This window comes from Corvus cornix, chromosome 6, assembly GCF_000738735.6.
Source record: "Corvus cornix cornix isolate S_Up_H32 chromosome 6, ASM73873v5, whole genome shotgun sequence".
In the NCBI taxonomy this organism is placed as follows: Eukaryota; Metazoa; Chordata; class Aves; order Passeriformes; family Corvidae; genus Corvus; species Corvus cornix.
The window spans coordinates 332,472-353,252 of NC_046336.1; the positions used below are offsets into that span (position 1 = coordinate 332,472).

General features: G+C 45.5%; 1 protein-coding gene across 4 annotated transcripts in view; it reads right to left on the minus strand.

The window, feature by feature from the left end:
* Nucleotides 1–20,781, minus strand: part of INPP5A (inositol polyphosphate-5-phosphatase A) — a 193,120-nt gene that overhangs the window by 121,626 nt on the left and 50,713 nt on the right. For all 4 annotated transcript variants that reach the window (XM_039553867.1, XM_039553866.1, XM_039553870.1 and 1 more), the window contains exons 3-4: nt 16,670–16,770; nt 16,142–16,229 (exon numbers count right to left, since the gene is read on the minus strand). In XM_039553867.1, the coding sequence (XP_039409801.1) occupies nt 16,142–16,229; nt 16,670–16,770 (189 nt within the window). The remainder of the gene's footprint in view (nt 1–16,141; nt 16,230–16,669; nt 16,771–20,781) is intronic.

The following is a 20,781-nucleotide window of genomic DNA, read 5'->3' on the forward strand; positions in this document are numbered from 1 at the left end:
CAGCACCCAAGCACGCCGTCCCTGATACGCCTCTTCTGTATGGAGAGGGACTGACACCCACTTCTAAATTCGAGTCAGTAAGTCCTTCCACATTCAAGAAGGGTAACAGTGGAGAACTGCAGTGACTGACAAATGACCCAAATGTGTGGATGGTCACCTGTGCTTTTGTGACATGTTTAGAAGGAACAGTCCTTGGATTTCACTGCAAAGCATCTAATTTCCCAATTAAATCTTGCAACTCAGTAAGAATTCTTGGTTTGTTGGATCTCTCTCAGTCAGAGGCCAAAGGGATCCAGGCTGACAAATGACATTTTTTACTCTTATGTTAGTATTAGGAGATCAGAAAACAAACACTAAAACCTGGCTGAGACTGACCCTAGGATCCTGGTGCTCCCAGAGGCTATTTGGAAACCTGGCAGGGAACAAGTTTGTGAGTTGGTATCTCTCACCTGGGAGAAAGGCTGAAAACTGAGGACACATCCAAGGCCCCTGGAAAAACATCCATCACTGGATGTGCTTGGATGGAGACACATACCTTGGATAATGCTCTCCAGACTTCTCCACTCCACCATCTTGCTAAGGAACACATCCTTCCAGCTCAGCCAGTATAGACACACAGCATTTTACTGGCCTGTTAATACCCACTGCATCTCTGAAGAAGACTTATGAACACTCTGCAAGCGGTATTTTGTTGGCTCACAGTTAAAGGCAAAAAAATGAAGCGGAGCTCTGATGCACTAGAAATCCTAAGAAATGACTGCCAAGTGACTGTCTCCAGTTTCACAACCTGGTCTGGGATTGGTTCATCTGAGTTTTTTTAAGTTTGTATTTTCCAAGTGTTCTAATTTTTTTAGGTCAGATTTTTCTCACTCTTTCAGGACCACTGGAGATACTTTTTTTTTTGTCCTGCAAAAAATCATTTCAATAAACAGAAGAATAACCCTTGTCTACATGGAGAAATTGCTAGTCAATACGAATTTACAGCAAAGCGTGGTTCTGCACTTCCCCAGAAAACAGCAGCCTCCAAATTATATTTTCATCCCCTCCTTCTCCATCTACCTCTGAGGCCTCTGGCACACAGGCAAGTGCTCTCCCTTTACTGCCCAAAAGCTAAATGGAGGTACCACCAGAGGGGAGTCCTTGCTCCTGCCTAGAGGGCGAGTCCAGAGAGAAGACACACCCATCGAGTGAAGTTCCAGAGTGTGTGCAGCAGATAAGCTCTGGTTCAAGTTCCCGATTTACACTCCCTGTTCTTAGGGAAGCAAGCAGAGGGTGGCTGGTGTACTGCAAAGTCACTGTCACTGACAAGCAATGCTACCTCCAGTTTGAAAGACATTAACGCTCCAGCAATATTTAAGTTCTGAGGCAGGCAACTGAAAATGTGGTAAAGCAACATGTGAAATAGGGGTATATAACTTCCCCTCTACCTGCCTCAATCCTGAACTTTAGTTCTGTACTGTATTAAGATTTTTCTGTTGTTCTTGGAGGAAACGTTGTTTTTCAATTGTAAAAGTATAATTACAGTATCAGAAATATCATAACAGTTTCCAAATGTTACTCAGTTCTGTGTTTCCATGCCTTAAACCCATGTCTTCCTGTATATAACAGTCCAGGTAAACAGGATTTGTTCCCATGTACTGTATCCACCTGGGGATCTGACTGCAGGTTCCCTTGAGAAGCCACATGTCAAAAGCCAGCATTCCTGTAACCTGGGAGCACCTGTGTCCATGCACATGTCCAGGGGAGGATTTGGGGCTGAGATTCCAGCCAGCACCAGCATGAACACCGAACTGCCAGGCAGGTGATGATGCACTGACGTGTTTTTCTCCTCATCTATATCACACACATTATCTGTATCAGGACCCAAAGCTGGTGCAGTCAGTTCCTGATCTGAAACTGAGGGGTTTTCAAAGTCTTACCTAGTAGTTGGGCATCAAGGGGACAGGAAGCTTTAAAATGACCTGTCGTTACAGCAACTGTTATTTAAAAGTCCATTTGCATAAGAGAGGACTGCAAGTAGCAGCAACATTTGAATGGGGGGCTTATAACTGCAGCTGCTTTCACAAAGAAATGAGTCAGTACAGAAATACTCCATCTTTTTTGGAGACCTTTTCAGGAATGCAAGGCATATAAGACTGCAGCCTTCCGAGCCTGGGTTTAGTAAGCCATTACTGTAATTAGCTGAGTCTTGCAAAACGTCTTAGGGGGTTTTGTGTTTTGTTGTGAGTTTTTGGTATTTGTGTGTGTGTTGGTTTGATAGGTTTTTTTAGATTAAAGTTATGATTTACTTTGTCTTCTTCCACCCACCAGGGTCCATGCATTTCCTGATCACTAGGACTTTGCTCCCAACATTCTCACACATTACCCACCCACGCAGACTTCCTTTCCTTACATGATTTCTTACTCTGTGGTCCAAATGCCCCAAACTGCTCTACTGTAAGTGGTCAAACCATCAACTACAAATTTTAATATGAGAGCCAGCCGAATTGTGGCCCAGTTTCTGGGCAGCCCTATTTCCCATAACTTCCATGACCGTAAGCCATACCTACAGGCATGTGCTGTCCCAGCCTGCTTCCAGTGACATGGACCAGCTCACCACTGACACATCTGCTGACTTTCACAGACACATTAAAGATCAGCCCTAACACTGTATGAGACAGATTTCCACCTTCCATGGTATTTATATTGTCTGACATTCCCTCTTGGACAAACTGATGCCCTTTCCTGTCCCAAACAAAACTTTGCTCTCCTATTGACCTTGTTATTTGGAAGAAACTGAATCTACTTTTCAGATGCCAAATCCTATTTCTAGCACAGTTTTCCTATGCTTATTACAAAGCAGATGCAAGAGAAACCTTCTAGTTTGAGAACAAAAACCACGGGTATCTCAGAACCCTGGTACAGTAACAACTTTCGGCAAAGAAAAACATGCCTCCTTTTGAAAGATGGGGCCTTTTCCAAATGCTTCTCCACTAAACCTAAAGGATGAAAGATGCACAACCTGAATCATCAGACAAGAAGGAAACCAAGACCACCAGTCGCACAAGCACATCCAAACACCGCAGGCAAACCTGCTCTCCCCAACAGCCAAGAGCACTTCGCCCCTGCCATCACCCCTGCCAGGGAGAGACCCCTGCACAGGACACAGGAACTGGGAAGGATTTGTGGGTAATCCGAGAATAACACCCATCACTCCTAGAACCAATGTTCAGGGTGATTTTATTTCATTCAGAAATCGGATTTTACATTTTTCTCCAACAAAATCTTTTGTTTGCCTGGAAAAGATGGAATAGAATGAAACCGACCCCAAGTTCCTTTACACTTTGATATGCACAGCCAAAGGAAGGGAACAGATAAAAATCCTTCCCAACTGCAACTGTTATCACCCACCTCTGGAGACCTGGTATTTATCCTGGTTATTTGAAAAAATTGTTATGATCAGTTGCTTTTGTTTTGCTACATTTATTTATGTTAATAAATTACTGCCAATATGGCAATCTGTGTTCAGGGTAAAGGCCAGAATTGAGACACAAAGCTATTCCTGTACAGTGAACCACTCAGCAAATAGCAATATTTGGAATTGTTTGGACAGAGGCAGCAGAGTCTTAGCCAGAATTCATGAGCAAAAATCACTTAATTTGTCAAAATGACTAAACCCCACATTTCTACCTTTTCCTCTTTTGTTTCACACGCTTTGCATGTCAGACAAATTATCAGGAAAATACTCCTTGTTTGACATTTCATTGGTTAATGCTTTACTGGTGCAGTAAAACAAGACAACTGCTAAAATTATAGGAAAATAAATTTGTAATTTCTTCCTCATTTAGCCATTTTTGAAGCTTGTGTATAGGAAAGTCATTAATGTTATGTCCTCCTATCGACGTTCCAAGCCTTTCAAGGGATAACTAATGTTTTTTCTATACTCTTCCATGTGGCCAGTTAAATTAGACACATTATTTCTGTGCTGTTAGGGAACACTGATCAATAGATACTTGGAAAGCCCTCTAAAACGAGTGGAAATGCTTCCTCAGTGTCAGAGGGTTCTGGTTTGGGTCAGCACGTTGCAAACATTGCTAAATGTAACAGCAGTGAGAGTGTGTCTGAGGCATTTCAACTTTCGCTTCCAAACCTCTGAACACTCACAGCTCTTGAAAGCATGACACGCTATTTGCTGGGCCTTTGTCACTGGCTTCTCTCCCTGGGAACGGTTCTACTGCCGAAATCCATCGGCTTCTATCAGCAGAGGCTGCAGGCTTCACCTCAGCTCAGCATCACTCAAGAGCTGTGCAGAATCTTACCATTTTTCCCTTGGAAACTGGGATGCTCAGTGCCTTTCACAGCAACAGCCATATCCCGAGATACGATCAGGTGACATAACACAATTCCATCTTTTCCTCCCGTTAGTTTTGATTTCATTGTGAAACAACAGGCGCATTCCTAGCCTTTCTGCACTGTATGGCGGGTGAGAGTGCAGTGAAACCCGATTGCCATAGGATGTTCACAGTCGGGAACGAGCAGCCTCATGGATTTGATTTCTTTTTGGCTATAAATGCTGCGTTATAACATTATTTCAAACAGTAATAAACCCATTAATTTCTGTCAGTAAACACCATACATTTGATTTTTCTACAGTCACACTGATCTTATTTAAGTATTAATTCAGTGCCTCAGACAAACACATTAGCAAGTATCTTAAGCAGCATTTCATAATTTCCTAAACAATTATTTTCATATTTTCCAATCTCACGTCTTTTCTTGAAAGCCAGAGTTATTCCAAATCAAACATTTTGTTACACGAACCAAATTCCACACATGCATTACCTGAAAAGAGCTTTTAATAACATGAAGGCTCTGCTCAACCAATGTGTAACTGGCCCTGCCCTTCACCCTACTACACACAAATGCAAACAAGATTTCTGACTGCCCCTTAGGCTTTTTTTTTTCTGTAAAAAGACAAAACTTGGGAACTAGGCGTGCAAATTTCTAAAGAGGACCCCATGTGGGGCTTTGAAAACTTCAATTTAAAGCATTTCCTGTATTATTTATGTCAGATTCTCAATTACGTCAGCAGGTAACACTGTTTTCCATTACCATTCCTCCTGTTCTATTAAATACCCAACATCCTCCTGAGCACTTGGCAAGCCTTTATGCAAAATGCTGTTGAACCCTCGGCCCTTGTGAGGAGCCTGGTCGGCTGGGGGGGCAGTGAGCAGCGAGGGGCTCTGCCACAGCCCTGACGAGCACTGGGGACAACAGCACTGAGCACTGCCCCACAGCCTCAATAGAAGGCTGGGAGCATCCCAGGGGAAGGGTTAGATCCAAGTAGATACACTCCACAACACTTAAACATCCACCAACATGTGTTCCCCAGACGTGCCGAACTAAGCACGTACCGAAACACTCACGGTGACTGGTTGCCTGCAAGGCAGTGCTGTGGGAAGAGACTACTCATGGATGAGCTGCTGACAATGGACACCAAGCAATCCTCTGCTCTCCCTCCTGCTTTTGGGAAGCTCCCTTGCCCCTGTCCCAGCCTGGCCTGGCCAGGGGATGTTTACAGTGAACACGGGTGGGGAATCACAGCCCCTGTGTCCACAGCACCCACTGGGGAGCCAGACCATTAAGCACTGGGCCTGCAGTGCATGCAGTGAGGTGGCACCGGCGTCTCTGGGCTGGTGCTGCTGCGCTGCACCCAGTGTCACACAGCACAGGGTCCTGGGACAGGCAGAGACACACAGGGTGCAGCAATGTCAAACCCCAGCACTTGGGGAGGGGATGGATGCCACGACCAAAGCTGCAAGCCTTGTGCCTGTACCAAGACAGCCTTCACCCTGCAGAGCCTGCTCCCAGCGTGCCAAGGAAATTTCCTTCCTTTCATCTACAGAAGATTTGCTGTGTTCCTGGACCACAAAGAAACTGTATTAAAATAAGAGGCCTGAAAACAAAACTTTTATTCCATTCATAGTAAGTGAAAATCTCTACTAGCCATGCTTTCCCTCAAAATTCTTTACTGTTTGAATAGAACAAATTTATTTATCAAATGGAATTATTCTTCAAGAGCATATTAAGAAAAATAAATTTAAGTACTATGTACTATAAAAAAAGGGAAAAAGCGAAATAAAAATTTCATGCAAAAAGCAGGCAACAAGTCTTAAGCTGCCACAGACTCCAAGTTAAAGCCTTGGAAATATGTCGGCAATATTACTGGACTGTCAAAAGCAGAGTTGTCAAACAAATGGCAGATGATTGAGAAGATTTACGGTTTGAGGTATGTGTTGAGCCAACCAATAACTCTTTCCATAAATCTTTGGTCAAATTACTTTAAGAACATACAGTAATTAAATATGCAACAAGGCAGAAGCAAACAAAAATGCCACCTGCTCCTGCACTGAAATGAGAGCAGCTCTCCCACCTCACACCATCGCAGCCTGCGGCAGTGCCACAGGTGACCCGCTGCCGGCCGGCCCGGGGCGCGGAGCTGCCCGCCGGCCCGGGGCGCGGAGCTGCCCGGGGCACTCAGCGCCTTTCTGCTGCTCCTACCACAACACAGAGGAGCGGACGCAAAATAAAATCCCAGCCGCTGTCCATCCCGAAATGTCCCCTGTGCCGTTCTGCCTGTGGCTGCCCTGCCGGCCTGCGGGCTTCCTCCAGCACCGGCGGGCAGCGCTGGCTGAGGGCCGGCCGGGGCACGGCCCGCCGGAGCCGGGCACAGGGGCCGCAGGCTGCCTCGCCGCCCTCAGCCGGTCTCCTGCAGCTGCTGTGTTCCTCCTCGGCTGGGCGCTCCCGCATCCCCGCGGCTCCCCCGGCTCCCCCGGCCCCGCGGCTCCCGGAGCGGGGACACGGTGGCAGCGCCACGGGGCTCGGGGCTGCGGGCGGACAGGGAGCGCCGGCCAGGGAGCGCCGGCCACAGCAGGCTCTGCCTGCTTTAGCCTCACCTCTCCGGCAGCAATTAGAAAAGTCTTTTTTTTTTTTTACCCTTTAAAAGCTTAGAAATAGTTGATTTCTTCTTGTGTTCAGAGACTAGAGTCTATAATTTAATTTCAAGTATTTCAGCTGATTTTTAGATGGATGTATTCCTACAAAAACAGGTTATAATTATTCTTTACAAATAATTTTTTTTTCCTAGCCACGTAGTCTGCTGCACAACTGCAGGATGAAATTCTGTATATAAAATCCACAGCCCATAGAAAATTCAATTCTATATAGGAATTCCACAGCTGATACAAAACAGTGTAACAATTCTGCAGATAAAGAAGCTGCTTTATCACCAATTTCCTCAGCACCAGCACATTTGTAAACAACAGAGATGGACCCATGGCTATATTACTGGGCTACTGATCTGTGAAATCCCTCACCATAATTATTCTTCCTCTTACAATTATATAGAAGTGTCAGAAAACAAGTGGAAGATAAGCCATGCCCTCCCAGCAAGAACTCTGTTGATGTGTTAAGAGATTTGTTTCAAAAATGCGTAGAAAAAAGACAACTCAAAACCAGAGGAAGGTTCTGCTGTGGCAACACCTTTCAGATTCCATTTCCCACCCAGAAGAGCTTGGAAGCTATTACCTGCCAGACAACTTACTTCCCCCCTAAAAAATTAAGTGGGAGATTTCATTTCAGGTGATTGTAAATAAATATCCATGTCACAGAATGACAATACTTCTACAACCATTTTCCCAGGATTTTGTCAGAAGCTGTAGGATTAACTTTGACATTCACCAGCTTCCTTCATGAACTCATTTTTGTTCAATTAAAAGAAGATAGAAGATAATGAAGAGGTCAAACTTTGTGACACCTTTCAAGAAACTCCCAACCATGTATTTCACCAAAACTCAAAAAGCAGGAGGCTGCAAAGGGAAAGAATTCTGAGTTACAATGAAGACGACGAACACGATAAGGATGGACACGATGAGGTAAGAACTGCTGCAAAACGTGTGGAAGCAGCGGAGTCTCCACCAAGGGCAGTACCAGCCCTGATCCCTGGCAGGCACTGCCACCACGAGGCTCCATCCCGCTTTGCATTTTCCCTACAAACAGGGTTTAAATCCTCATTTTTCCATTTCCCTTTTTCTACCACACACACCACACTAGAAACACTTCTTTGCATGACTGGAGATTTACTTCTGGCTTTTTAGGGCCTTTATAAGGAATACTAACATGTTTTTCAAACTGTTTTATTCCTTTTATTCTGCCTAGGAAGTGTAGCTAGGAGAAAGTAAAGATCACACAAGTATCCAAGTAGCCAGCACCTGCACACAACCAGTGCTCTGCTCCCAGCCCTTGCCCAAGATTACTACACAGCCCTTCATCCTCTTGCTGTCACCAGCCTTACACATGCTCCCACATGCTTGAATACCAACAAAAAAAGCAAAGAACCAGCAGAGTAAAATTTGTTTAAAAATATTTATACTAACTTATTGCTTAGGGAAAACAAAACCAAACAACAGTGAGACAGAGGGAAGCATTTGCTCAGGAGTGATGTGGAAGACTGATGATGACAGAAAACTTGCAGGTTTCTCATATGTGCGTCTTAGAAAGGAGTCTGGACTTTTCTCCAACCCAGAAGATTGCTCCCTGGATGAACCTCACAGGAGTTAATTTGAGCAGAGAGTCCAAATGACACTCCTGGCTCCTCCTGTGGCATCACCTCCACCTGCAGCCCAGCCCAGTCCCCAAGAGATCATCACATCTCTGCCAAGCAGTGCTGCTGCCACCCACTCAGATAAATTCCTCCTTCTCTGGGTTGGCATAATTTTTACACATAACAGTATAAAAATAAACTCTGGTACAAAATATCTTTCCATGGAAAGGAGAGGAAGGAAAAAGGATAAGATGGAAACAGGCTCCTGTGAATAGTAAAAGAAAATTCAAATCAAGACTACAGTAATTGAGAAGCAGGAAAACACACTCTAAAGCCTCCCGTTCAGCAGTGGGTCACAGTGACAGTGACAAATCTGAGATTGTGATCGACATCCCAGCAGCAGCAGAGCCCCTTCTCTGGCCTCCCTAGGGCCAGGGCGCTGCCCGTGTTCCGCCCGGGAAAGGCGCCCTCTGAGTGTGTGCGGGTGCCCTCCCAGCCCGGCGGCAGCGGGTGCCCAAGTGTGCCCTCTGAGTGTGTGCGTGTGCCCAAGAGTTGCCCTCTGAGTCTGTGCGTGTGCCCAAGCGTGCCCTCCCGGCCATGGTGGCAGCGGATGCCCAAGCGTGCCCTCCCGGCCCGGCGGCAGCGGGTGCCCAAGCGTGCCCTCCCGGCCCGGCGGCAGCGGGGGGCCCAAGCGTGCCCTCCCAGCCTGGTGGCAGCAGGGGCCCAAGCGTGCCCTCCTGGCCACGGCGTGGGGGCCCCGCGGGTTCCTCCAGGGCATCCAGCGCCCACACACGGGCACTGCAGACTGGAGCTCCAGCGCTGCAGCCTGGTGCTCCAGCTCCATCTCCTGGGCAAGTCCTGCCTTTCTGCCAAGCCTGAACATTCAGTACAACTGTTAATGAAGTAGCGGGCTGAGAACTCATCAGCATGTGAATTCCCTCAACATTCAATTCAATTACAATTCTCTTCCTAAATCATCCATTTTACTTAACCAAACTCTAAATTGGCAGAGCTAATAAGCTCAGGAGAATCAGTGTACACCATCCATTTCTGGGAACAGGACAATATTTTCTAAGATGCATTAATAACTATGACAGGATTTATGTATAAGATAAATTCATTTCAATTTCCTTTTTCAATTAATGGCCAATTATTTGAACTCAGCTCAACCAAAAATATTACTCAAGTATCATTAATCTAACAAAAATTAACTTTACTATTCTCTCAGTAACAAGCAGATATAATTTTAAGGTATAATAACGCACTTGAATAACACGTTGTCCATCTGTATTCTCAGGACCACGGCTGCCCACTGGAGCCCCCCATCATGCTGGCTCAGGGTATTGCTCTTAAGGGTAGTGACTTGAGCAAAGGTCTGCCCTAGATGCTGCTGTAGGCTACCAGTGCATTATCCACCCTAGAGTAAGAGCTATTTCACATTAACAAAATATACTGGTACAGAGTGCCTGAAGTAAAAACAATCCAGGGGAAAAAAAGAAAGCACAACCTTTTCCTGCACACCCTGGCAGTGCCTGGACTTGCTTTATCTTCACTGTTCCCAGAGTCTGGTGCCACCCACCCTCACTGAGGAGCGCTGGGTGCTGCGCAGCCACTGAGCCTCTACAGCGGTCGCAGACCACCGTGCTCCGGGACAGCCCCGCGGGTGCAGGGACACGGCTGGATGGGCACCACCAAGTACCAGCGCACAGGGCAGGGGCAGCCAGGCAGCCAGAGGGACAGTCAGCTCCCCACATCCCCAGGGGCCTGTGCCGCATCAGAGAGGGGTGTGATGGCAGGAGACCCACATGGGCATTGACTGACTGGTGCCTCTACCACCAGCAGCACCCCAAGCCTCTCAGCCTCAGCAACTGAAGCACAGGTTTGGCAGGGGTATGGGAAGAATGCTTGTCAGAAAAATGCCTGTTACCACTTTATTCTTTCTTTCTTTCTTTCTTTATCTTTGTCCACCCCCCCAGGAGGTTATTGATGGGAAGTTTCATTTCAATCATTATCTCACCAAACCCACCCTTTGGGGAGTTGTGAGAGCACAGAAACCTCTCTCCCTTCAATCTACTGGTATTAATAAAATTCTGCTTGCAGCTCTGGTGCTGTTTAAACACGTCTCTAATGTCAGAAATGCTGGTTGTGAAAGGTTGCTTTTTTTTTTTTTGGTTTTATTTCATTTGTTTTTTAATTTGAATGAAACCGTGCTATACAATGAACTAATTGCAGTGCACTGCACTGTTACTAGGGGAAGGCTGGAACTTCAGCACATCACATATAGAACCCAGTGGCATTTTGTTCATTGCAAGGTCACCTGTGGGCCTGAGCAGGCAGACAGACAACAGAGGACACTTTATTTTTTTAAAATAAACCTATCCTAGGAAGTAGAGCAATTACCCCACTGTGCAGATGCTTCTGCCCATCAGCTAAGGGCTGTCCCAACCACACAGCTCCCAACATGTTCCCTGAACACTCCAGGCAGGTGCTGGTGGTCAGCTCACTCTTGGAGGTCTGGTTTGCCAGGAGCCCTCCTCAGGATTGACTTACTCCAGTAAAGGAGGTTCTCTCCCAACCTACAGAAACCACACGTTCTACACAGCAAGAAGGCTTTAAGCTACATAGGGGTTTCCTTTGCCTTCTCTGAACAATGAAAAAGAAGCCAAGGATTTGCTAAGCAATGTAAGATCTTAACTGAGTACTCAGAAATCAGTAAATTCATGGCACAGAACAAAACTAGACTTGATCTAATTACAATAAAAATGTCACCAATTATACTGACATGTTTTCATATAAAAATAGTTATGGATTTGATGAAAACATCAATGTATTTCTGACTGATATTTACCTTCAGTACATTTTATTCTTCCAGTAAAAACCACCTTATTTACCATTAACTTGGACTATTCAAGAAGTATTGACATGCAAAAGTTCAACACATCCAACTATCTTTGAGTAATTCTTCACATAGAGAAGTGACAAGATTTATAATTTACCCCTTACATGATTATATCAAGTACAATAAAATTAACAGAGAATGTAAATAATGGGATGCTGGGTAAAATCAATGCAACTGCAAAGACCTATTTTATTGTGAGTGAAGTCCATTCAGAATAGTCACAACGCAATGTACTGAATTTTTCAGCTTCTCAGATTTTTACCTATTTCAGTCTTGTATCTGTCTTCTCATTAATTGTACATTCTCTGACAGAAATCAAGATCTACCTCCTAGATAACATTTTATACAACAAAAGAAAGGATCATGCTTTCAAACAGGGATTTACAGGAGGCTGCGTTTCACAGAGCTTTGCCAAGCTATTTGAGTGTCTGAAATTTAGCACATGAACCAGTTTATCCACACTCGACTGCTATTGGTATTTCCAGTCAGAACTGGAGCAGCAACACAGCTGCCAGTTTAGTTAATCTGAAATTTCTGGGAAGCCATTGTCAGACCTGGGAGGCTGTCACCCGCCGCCCTCATCCATAACTGCTGGAAGCGCTGAGCTCGAGCGCTGCCGCCTTCCCGTGCTGACAGGCATCAGCTCTAATGCAGCAGCTCCCTGCCAAGAGATTAATCTTCAGGTCGTTTCTAAATCTGATAAAGCTGTGCCTCTCCAAAGTGTGATATGAACTGCTTCATCCCTGGGCCCCCTGTGACACCCCTGCTGCTCCCAATGCCTGGCCTTGATGAAAGCCTTGGGCCAGGAGTCACTGCCCAAAGCTGCCGCTCTCAGCCTGACCCTCGGATACTGAGGGCTGACCCCCTTCCCTGGACAGGGACCTGCCACCTCAGCACCTTCCCTGCATGCACTCGCTGCTCTGGAGTTTATTTTGTGCATGTGTTTAGTTAAAGTTTTGAGTGGAAGAATATCCCACACAGTCTCACCCTACTGTCACTCCTGGCAGAACAAACACAATCCACCAAACTACAGCTCTCTCCCTCATCATGGTGCCTACCCCTCTCCCCACAAATCCTGGACCTAAAACCAGCTGCTTCTACACCAGATTTGTTATATGTGACCATAAATGACAAATCCTGATATTATGTGTGGGATGATGCAAAATGATCCATTTTGATCCTTAATACAATATAAATTATTCGTTTTTAAAACCAAATCACTCCACTAGAGACACCTCATTATTACACTGGTTTCTTATTTCTCATGTGGAATTTGCACCTATGCTGCTGTAAACTGGAGAGAGGGGCTGCTGACAGTGTTGCCTCAGATCTTGCTGCCAGTCCTATTGCAGCCAAGCTGAGTAACTGTGGGCAGCAAAATCTGGTTTAGTTTTGCAGGAGACAAGCCAAGGAAGGCCTTACAGAGGAAGTGATGCCAAAACTGGTAGAAAAGGGGATGTGAGAGCAGCAGGGAGATAAAGGTTAGCCAAACTGTAACTGCTTGGGCTTCTCCCTTTCTAAAGAAAATAGCATTATACAATGATATATGATAAACATTTATATTTCAGAGAGGTAATAATATAACGACAAAGCTATCATCTGCTGCCAAGTCTGTGCCTTAGAAGGGATGGAAAAAAGCCCACAGAAGTTACAGAACTTTGCAATCAAACAGAACTAACAACGAAACAGGGAGACACATGACATCGTACAAGGCAAACCACACTGGAGATAAGACCAAAACTTTACCCTAAATGGACACACCACATGTGAAACCCCTGCTCAGACAGTCACACACACACACACACACTGAGCAGAGGAGCTGGAGATCTGCCAGTTCAAATCACATGTATGGAAAACCATTTCTATGAATCCTTGATTTCTGACAGCAATGTCAGGAACTGTGAATGAGGACTGTGAGCATTCAGTGCCAAAAAGCAGACTCTAAGAAGTCAAAAGGTTAAGGAGCTCAACGTGAAAGCGCACCCTCTCTCCTTTCTAGGTTTTTGGGCTTTGGTTCCAAGCCACTACTAATAAAGTCTAACAATGAAGGTATAAAACACTCCTCTAGCACACAGCATTTCCTCCCACTGATAGTAACACAAAACATCATTGAATAATTGCTCTTCCTTTGGTTTTGCCTTTTCCACACTAAGCAGATTCAGCTCTAAAAGGTTCTTATGGGTTGGAAAGAGAAAGAGACAGAAAAAACCCAGAAACATCACTCTATGAAGCCATCTTTTTGCTATGCTTCTATAAATTGTGACAAAAGACCTGGATCCCAGAACACCCTTGCTGCCCTGCTGGATCCCAGAACACCTTGTGCTGCCTTTGCCTTGTCTGCATATGGAGACAAAATCATGATGTTTCCTACACTCCTTCTCTACTAGCTCTGCTTTCAGGGATTGAATTACTTGTTGAGTGACAGCATTGCAGCAAGATCTTGCTTTGAGTCTCTCAACCCAATCTCTAAATCCCTTCCAGAGCACTCCCTCCTGGACAGGGATTCCCTTCACCAACACACTGTGCTCATCGCTATTTTCCAGTGGCTTTGCTGTTTTCTGATTCTACCACCAGTGCTTCACTCTCACCACCAGGGCCCTAACATTGAAAAGCCTACACAAAGCCTGAGGACTCCCATGGGAAACTCCCTCCCTCCTGACATCCTCTAAGTTTGGGACTGATGGAGACATTTTCCAGCTGTCCAACAGCCCTCACTGGTGTATGTGGCATTATTTACAAACAGCCTGTCTTGTGGGGTACACATCAAACACTTCTTGAAACCCATTTTGTATCTTTACAGTCACCAGTTCAACAGAGGGTAATTTAACCAAACAATAAGAACATGTGTTTGTTTACACTGTTATCCATGGAAAATAACATTGGTACTAGCAGTCTTTTTTTTTCCCTTCCCCTTTATTGAATCAGTATGTTGACAGAATTTTTTTTCCCCTGGAAGGCCCAGCTTTAGCAAATAAAGGATTAGAAGAAAAAAATATGCAAAGTAATATTTATGACAAGAAAGGGAGAAATACAAAGGTTGTTGGGGAATATTGCAAGAAACACAGTGCCTAGAAAATGCGGTATGTGAAACAAGAAACCACATTAGTTCTTGAACAGGGAACTTTGCAAAATACAGGGTTCTTCATAGAGACACTAACAGCACATGCTCTAACTGGGATTCCTGTTCACCCTCTGTAAGAACCTTTTTATCTACCATAATGCCATCAAGTCAAACCAATGTACCTCATGCTAAATAAAATAACTTCGATACTATGAAGTACTATGACTGTTCTTAAACAAACAAAAAAAAGTTGTATTTTGTTATGGATTGTATTAGCCTTCTATGCTGTTTCCCAAATTAAGATATCAGATGATTATCCCTTTTTCCTATATCACAAAAAAATGTTGGCTGGAAGGGAGCTCTGGAGCTCACCTGGCTGAAGGCAGATCAGGTAAATGCAGAGCCCCTTGCAGCTCCCCTGCCCACATCAGGAAATATGTTCTGTAGGACCCCCGCAGGGTCTCCACCAGTGTGTGGGATTATCTGAAGGCAGCTCTGACCTGTAAGTGATTCCAAAACACACAGCTCTGTACTACAGCTTTTACCCACCAGCACTTTCTGAACCTCTGTACAGTTTCAACATTAGTGACTGAGGTTTGTCCCACTAAGGCTCAGTAAAGCTGATAATCTTGTTTTTATCTTCTTTGATGAACAAGAGAAAAAAACCTGCTGATGCCTCTCCTCCAGTTTCATGTTAGCTGGGCTTCTAGCCAGAGTTATTAAAAAAAGAAGAAATAAAAACCTTTCCAGGTTCTTATTCCCCAAGCTCATATGTCTCCAAGCTGGGGTTTGTGTGTGTGCTGGGCAGCTGGTTTTTCTATTGTCTGAGCTGTGTCCTAGGTGCCGTCTTTGGCTGCCGGGCAGCATCAGGTCTCGAGCTGGGCTCCTCCGAGCCACCACTGCCACTGAGCAGCATACTGGGGGAGAAGGAAGCTTCTATCCTCGGAAGAAGGGAGATGTCACTGATTCGCTTCCAAAGGTTGTTCTTTCCTACAGAGCCTAGCAGTGATCACCTGGACAAACAGCAGACGTGTTGGCACAATGCACAGCCTTGGCAACAACCACACAAGCCTTTCTGCTCTGCAGGAAAGGCAGCCCCGCACACATAATTTTACATGTACCTAAACACCACCTGTGTGCTAATGCAAACTTGTGCTCTGGCTCTTGTCACCATGCCCCAGGCAAGTGAGGCTGTGAGCCAGCTCTGGAGATCCCTTACACAAGCCCTGAACCCTTGCCAAGCTCGTCATCAGCTCATCACACTCAGCACTGGCACCACCTCACACTGCCAGGCTCTGAAATGGAAGGTGCTTCTGAGCCGCCAAGGTTAGTTATTGGAGGAAAAAAGACCTTTGACAACCATTTTAAACAAAAAAAACTGTCTGCACACTGATATTCTGCTCATTTTACATGGATGCACATCTGTGAAACCAGCATGTACACATGCCACAGAGTAAACACTTTTTGTAGTAAAACACAGTAGAAGCAAAAACATAATCATCATCAGGATGGAAACAGCTCAGTCTCACACGGGTCAAAAATCCCAAACAGAAGAAATTCACCTTTGGTTAAACTATACTTGTGAAATAAAGAAATTTACCGTGAAATGTTCCTGTGATTTATAGTTCTCATCCAGGTAAACTCGAGCTCTGTTGTAGTCTTTCATCGCATCACTTGATAACAGTTCTCTGGAAGAGAAAGAGAAGACTGAACATGTAAAGGGAGATGCAAATGTTCTGCATTGCCTCAGCATTGCTCTGTGCGGTGACACCTCCCGCATCACCCAAAGGAACCCGAGTGGGACACGACTGGGAAGGGCGCGGGTCTCTGGCGCCGACAGAGCTCCATGAATTTGGGCGATTGGTGCTGACGGTGCCGCAGCCGAGCGGAGCCGAGCGCGCCGTGCCCGGGGGCGGGGGGCCGGCCCGCACCGCCGGCCGCCGCCAGCAGAGGGCGCGGGCGGCCGCGGCCCACGGGCGCTGCCCCGGGTTTGCTCCCGGCCCCGCGCGGACTCGGAGGCGATGAATTAAATCGGGATAAATAATCCCGGGACATTCCTCCGGTGACTGAGCTCTCCTGCCCTTGTCCCCCGGCTCGGGGGGCCAGGCTATGGCCTCCCACCACTTACTTCACGAACTTGTCCACATGAGACATTGAAGCTTCGTAGTTCTTCCCTCCGAATTCTTGACAGTGTAAAGCCATGAAATGGGGCTTGTGTGCATGGACCACCTGGAACAAAGAGAAAAGCGAGATTTAACGAAATTGTGTCCACAGCTCAGCACACAGCGGGAATGACACAGATCCGGGCATTCAAAAAGGAGGACTGGCAGCTACTGCCTGACAGGTAATTGGAACACTGGCACAATAAGCAGCAAGGGGAGCATCATTTGCCATCCACATACAAGATTGATAATACACAATAATTATCTCAAATATTCTTAACTAACATTTTCTTTTTTGAACTATGACTTAGATCCTAGACTATGTTTATATTTAAAGTACATTTATATTTAGTATTTGTATTTAAAATATAACCAAACTTTTCCAACTCCCCTCAAAGAAGACCTGACATGATTAAGATGATCCAAACGTTTCCATGTCTCAGAGGTAGAAGAGTTCAAACACCTCAATTCATTTGCTAGAGTGGACACTTTTCCACTTCTACAAAATTTCTCAGTGCTGTTTAGCTGTTGTGTTTGATATTTTTATTTATGGAGTATCTTATTTACAAAAGTATTTAAATAACAGCTGCACACACACCTCTTAACACAGGAGGCATGGAAATCCATCACGCTATTCCAGGTGTTAGTCTTGAACACTGCAAATATCTGAGACATTACACAGTCAGCAATTACCACACCAAAACCCTAGAATGCTTGTGTCTTTCCACATGCCTCAAATCAAATATAACATTCATAAATTTGCTACCATTTTGAACACACATTCAGTGTTACTCTGTCCTATGGAATTTTGTCTGCTTTGTCTTTATTCAGAACAGCAAACACCACATCCAAAATGCCTCTGTTAATACTGAGTCTCTATAACTTCTATTCCATGCCTTATTGTAAATTAATGGACACAAAGCTCCAGAACAACTTCCATTTTAAAAGGGAACAGTCCAAAACAATCAACAATGTGGCAGGGGAAGCATACATGGAGAGAACATGATAAATCCAAAATAGGATTCACTTCTTTCTGATGGGTGGCACCGGGTTGCCCCAGCCAGCAGAGAGGCCATGCTGTTCATGCCGCCATTGGGAGGAAGAGTGGGTGGTTTCTACCAGCTACTGGCAGCAGAGTCATAAACCAACTCCTCTGCGCAGGGCTTGGTGCCAGCAGGCTCGGGGTGCTCTGCACTTGGGGTCACAGCATCTCCCCCGCTTGCACTGGAACACAGCCACGCGCAAGGGGGGCTCAGGGACTGCCGAGTTCTAACCTCAACACACCACAGTAAAGAACAGCTGAAAAAACAGGGATTGCTCTCCCTTCCACTCATGGTCTTGCTGCTGGTGCCCTACAACTCTGAAAAGGCACAGACACAGCAAACCTTTGCAGTCCTGCTTTTAATTATGTAAATCAACAATGACTAATATTACCGTTAAAAGTTCTTTAGGGATCATAGAAGCACAGAATGGTTTGAGTTTAAAGGGACCTTAAACCTTATTTCATTACACCTCATTGGCAGGGAAACTTGCCACTAGAGTAGGCTGCTCCAAACCCTGTCCAAGCTGGTCTTGAACACTTCCAGGGATGGGACACCACAACTAGAGGTTGTGGGTGTTTCTTTTAAACAACAGTGGAAAGAAACTGCTATTTGATGTGATGACGGTGCAAAACCCCTCATTCCTGACTACACAAATAATCTCATTAGACAATCAAGCTCAAAGACAATGAATTAAAGATCAGCAAAATCTGAATTGCAGCATCTTTCCATGGAGCCAGAGGCAGTCACAGGTCTCCGCTTTGAGCTGGCACCGTCCTGCCCAGCTTGGGGACACGCCACAGCAGGGAGGGCTCACGGGCACCAGCAGGTGACAGTGCCAGACCCCACCAGAGGCTCCTCAGAGCACCCCCACAGCCCGTCAGGCACAAGAGGGCAAGGTGACAGCAAGGTTTACCATCAGCTGGCAGCACATCCCTTCTCAGGGCCATTCCTACAACACTGCTCTCCCTCAGCGCCTGGCGCAGGCCCTGTCAGCGGGCCAGGGGGTCAGGACCAGCGGCAGAGAGGGCGGTGGGACTCCAGCCATAGAAGGGAAGCCTGGCAGTGGTTTGTGCAAGCCAAAGCCAAGGAGAACCCGGTGTGCTACTACATCCAGGTCACACAGTGCATTACAGCACTGCCAACCTACACGAGGTCACCCTTGCAGAAAGAAGGGAATGTCCTGCCGTGGGTTTCTGAGTCATTTCCAACCGTCACTTCCTCCGTACCTCAGCTTCCCGGTCATTGAAACATCTTGGCACTGACCTGCTTGGTGAAACACTGAGGTGAGCTGCTGGTAGTGCTACTGCATAAAAGGAAAAAGTAAATACTCCCAACTCAGGTGTTTGATGACGATCATTGAGTACTTCCATTAGATCATTAATGCTGGTTTCTGCCAGTGGGGAAATTAGCAACTTGCTTTAAAGCATGCCATCATTGGTAGAGATGGAGACTGAGCCAGAGCACAACCCAATCATAAGTTTAATTGGGGGGGGAAGGAAAAAAGAAAAAAAGGAAAAAAAAAAAAAGCAGGTGACAGCCCAGATGTCTAAAAACATACCTGAAATGCAAGAAATTATACCCAACCGGGACATGCTTTTCTTCTGATATATATTTCCTATTATAGATTTACAAACAACTAGGACGAAGTTGCTGAGAAGATGTCCCTGTACAGATGCTCCTTTCTTCCCAAGGCACTGCCCAAGGGACCACTGGCAGCAGCCTGCTGTCAGAGCCCAGCAGCAGCGAATGACAATCAACGACTACATTCACCTGGTTGGTTCATTTTGTTCACTGTCTGGAGAGAAATACTAACCAAACACGGCCTGTGAAGCAGGACTCTGGAACAGAGCTCACCTGTGGACCCTAACACCATGCCATCCCAATTCTCCAGGTGCTTTATTGCTCCAAATCAGTTCTGGATTCCAAGTCCTGATCTTACCTACTTGGAGAGCTCTGTGAAGCCACCAGCATCAAAAAGTAGTTGTAACTATATAATAACTATATAACACCCACTCTAACTGTTTCAGGGCAACACACGCAGTAGCATCGACTGCGGATGCGGCAGGAACGCACTGGCTCATCGTGCTACTCATTTTAACCACAATGGGTTTGCTTCAGCAAGAGCTCTTCTTACACAGCTAATGAAAATAATCAACTGATAAGACAAAAATATAATAAACTATTTCAAGTAAGATGTAGGCACAAACTATCTCACACTCGTGAACCATCAGTCACAGGGAGCCCTGAATAGGGAGTCCAGCAGTGAGAGAACACTGGAGAACAACTCTACTGTGCTGAAGCAGCAACAGAAAACACTTCCAGGCTCTGGAGATGCAGGACACGGGTTTTTTTGTTTGCATACAAATCCTTGAGAACTTGAAATCACAGAGGATAAAAAAAAAAAAAGAGAGAGAAGAAGAATTATGTAATTTCTAATGGGGAAAGAGCATTGGCTTAAAAGCAGTGAGGTCCTTGTAGCATTCCTTGCAGGTTAAACCACCAGAACTGAATATTAGTTATGTCTCTCATATAATAAGTACCCTCCAAGTAAAAGCAAATTGGCTCTGCTTCATTACCTTTTACTAGTTTTCTACTCTTATGGAAGAACAAACAGTACATAATAATGAGTAATGAATACTTGAGAGCTGAAAACTCACAGTTGCCAGAGGTTAAAGGTCATACATGAGACCACATAAATAATGAATTTGCATCCACAGCAGCACCATGTATTTACAAAGTTGGGCATTATTTTCAATTCTGGATATGCAAAAACAGCATAAAGGAAGCGACAATCAGGAGTTATTTTGGGGGATGTGGGTAACTAAGCAAGATGCTCCAGCATAGCTGAGTATGAATACAAAACTGGTGAAAAGTACAAACCTGACATCTTCTCATTGCTACAGGTCTTTGCCTGTTTGGACAGGGGATGGGGAGGGGACCCAGTCAGTCCACAGGGCAGAGTGGGTCAGGCTCTGCTGGAACTGGGGCAGCAGCCAGGAGAGGACACAGCCCCACACTGCTGGCCGGGCCTCTCA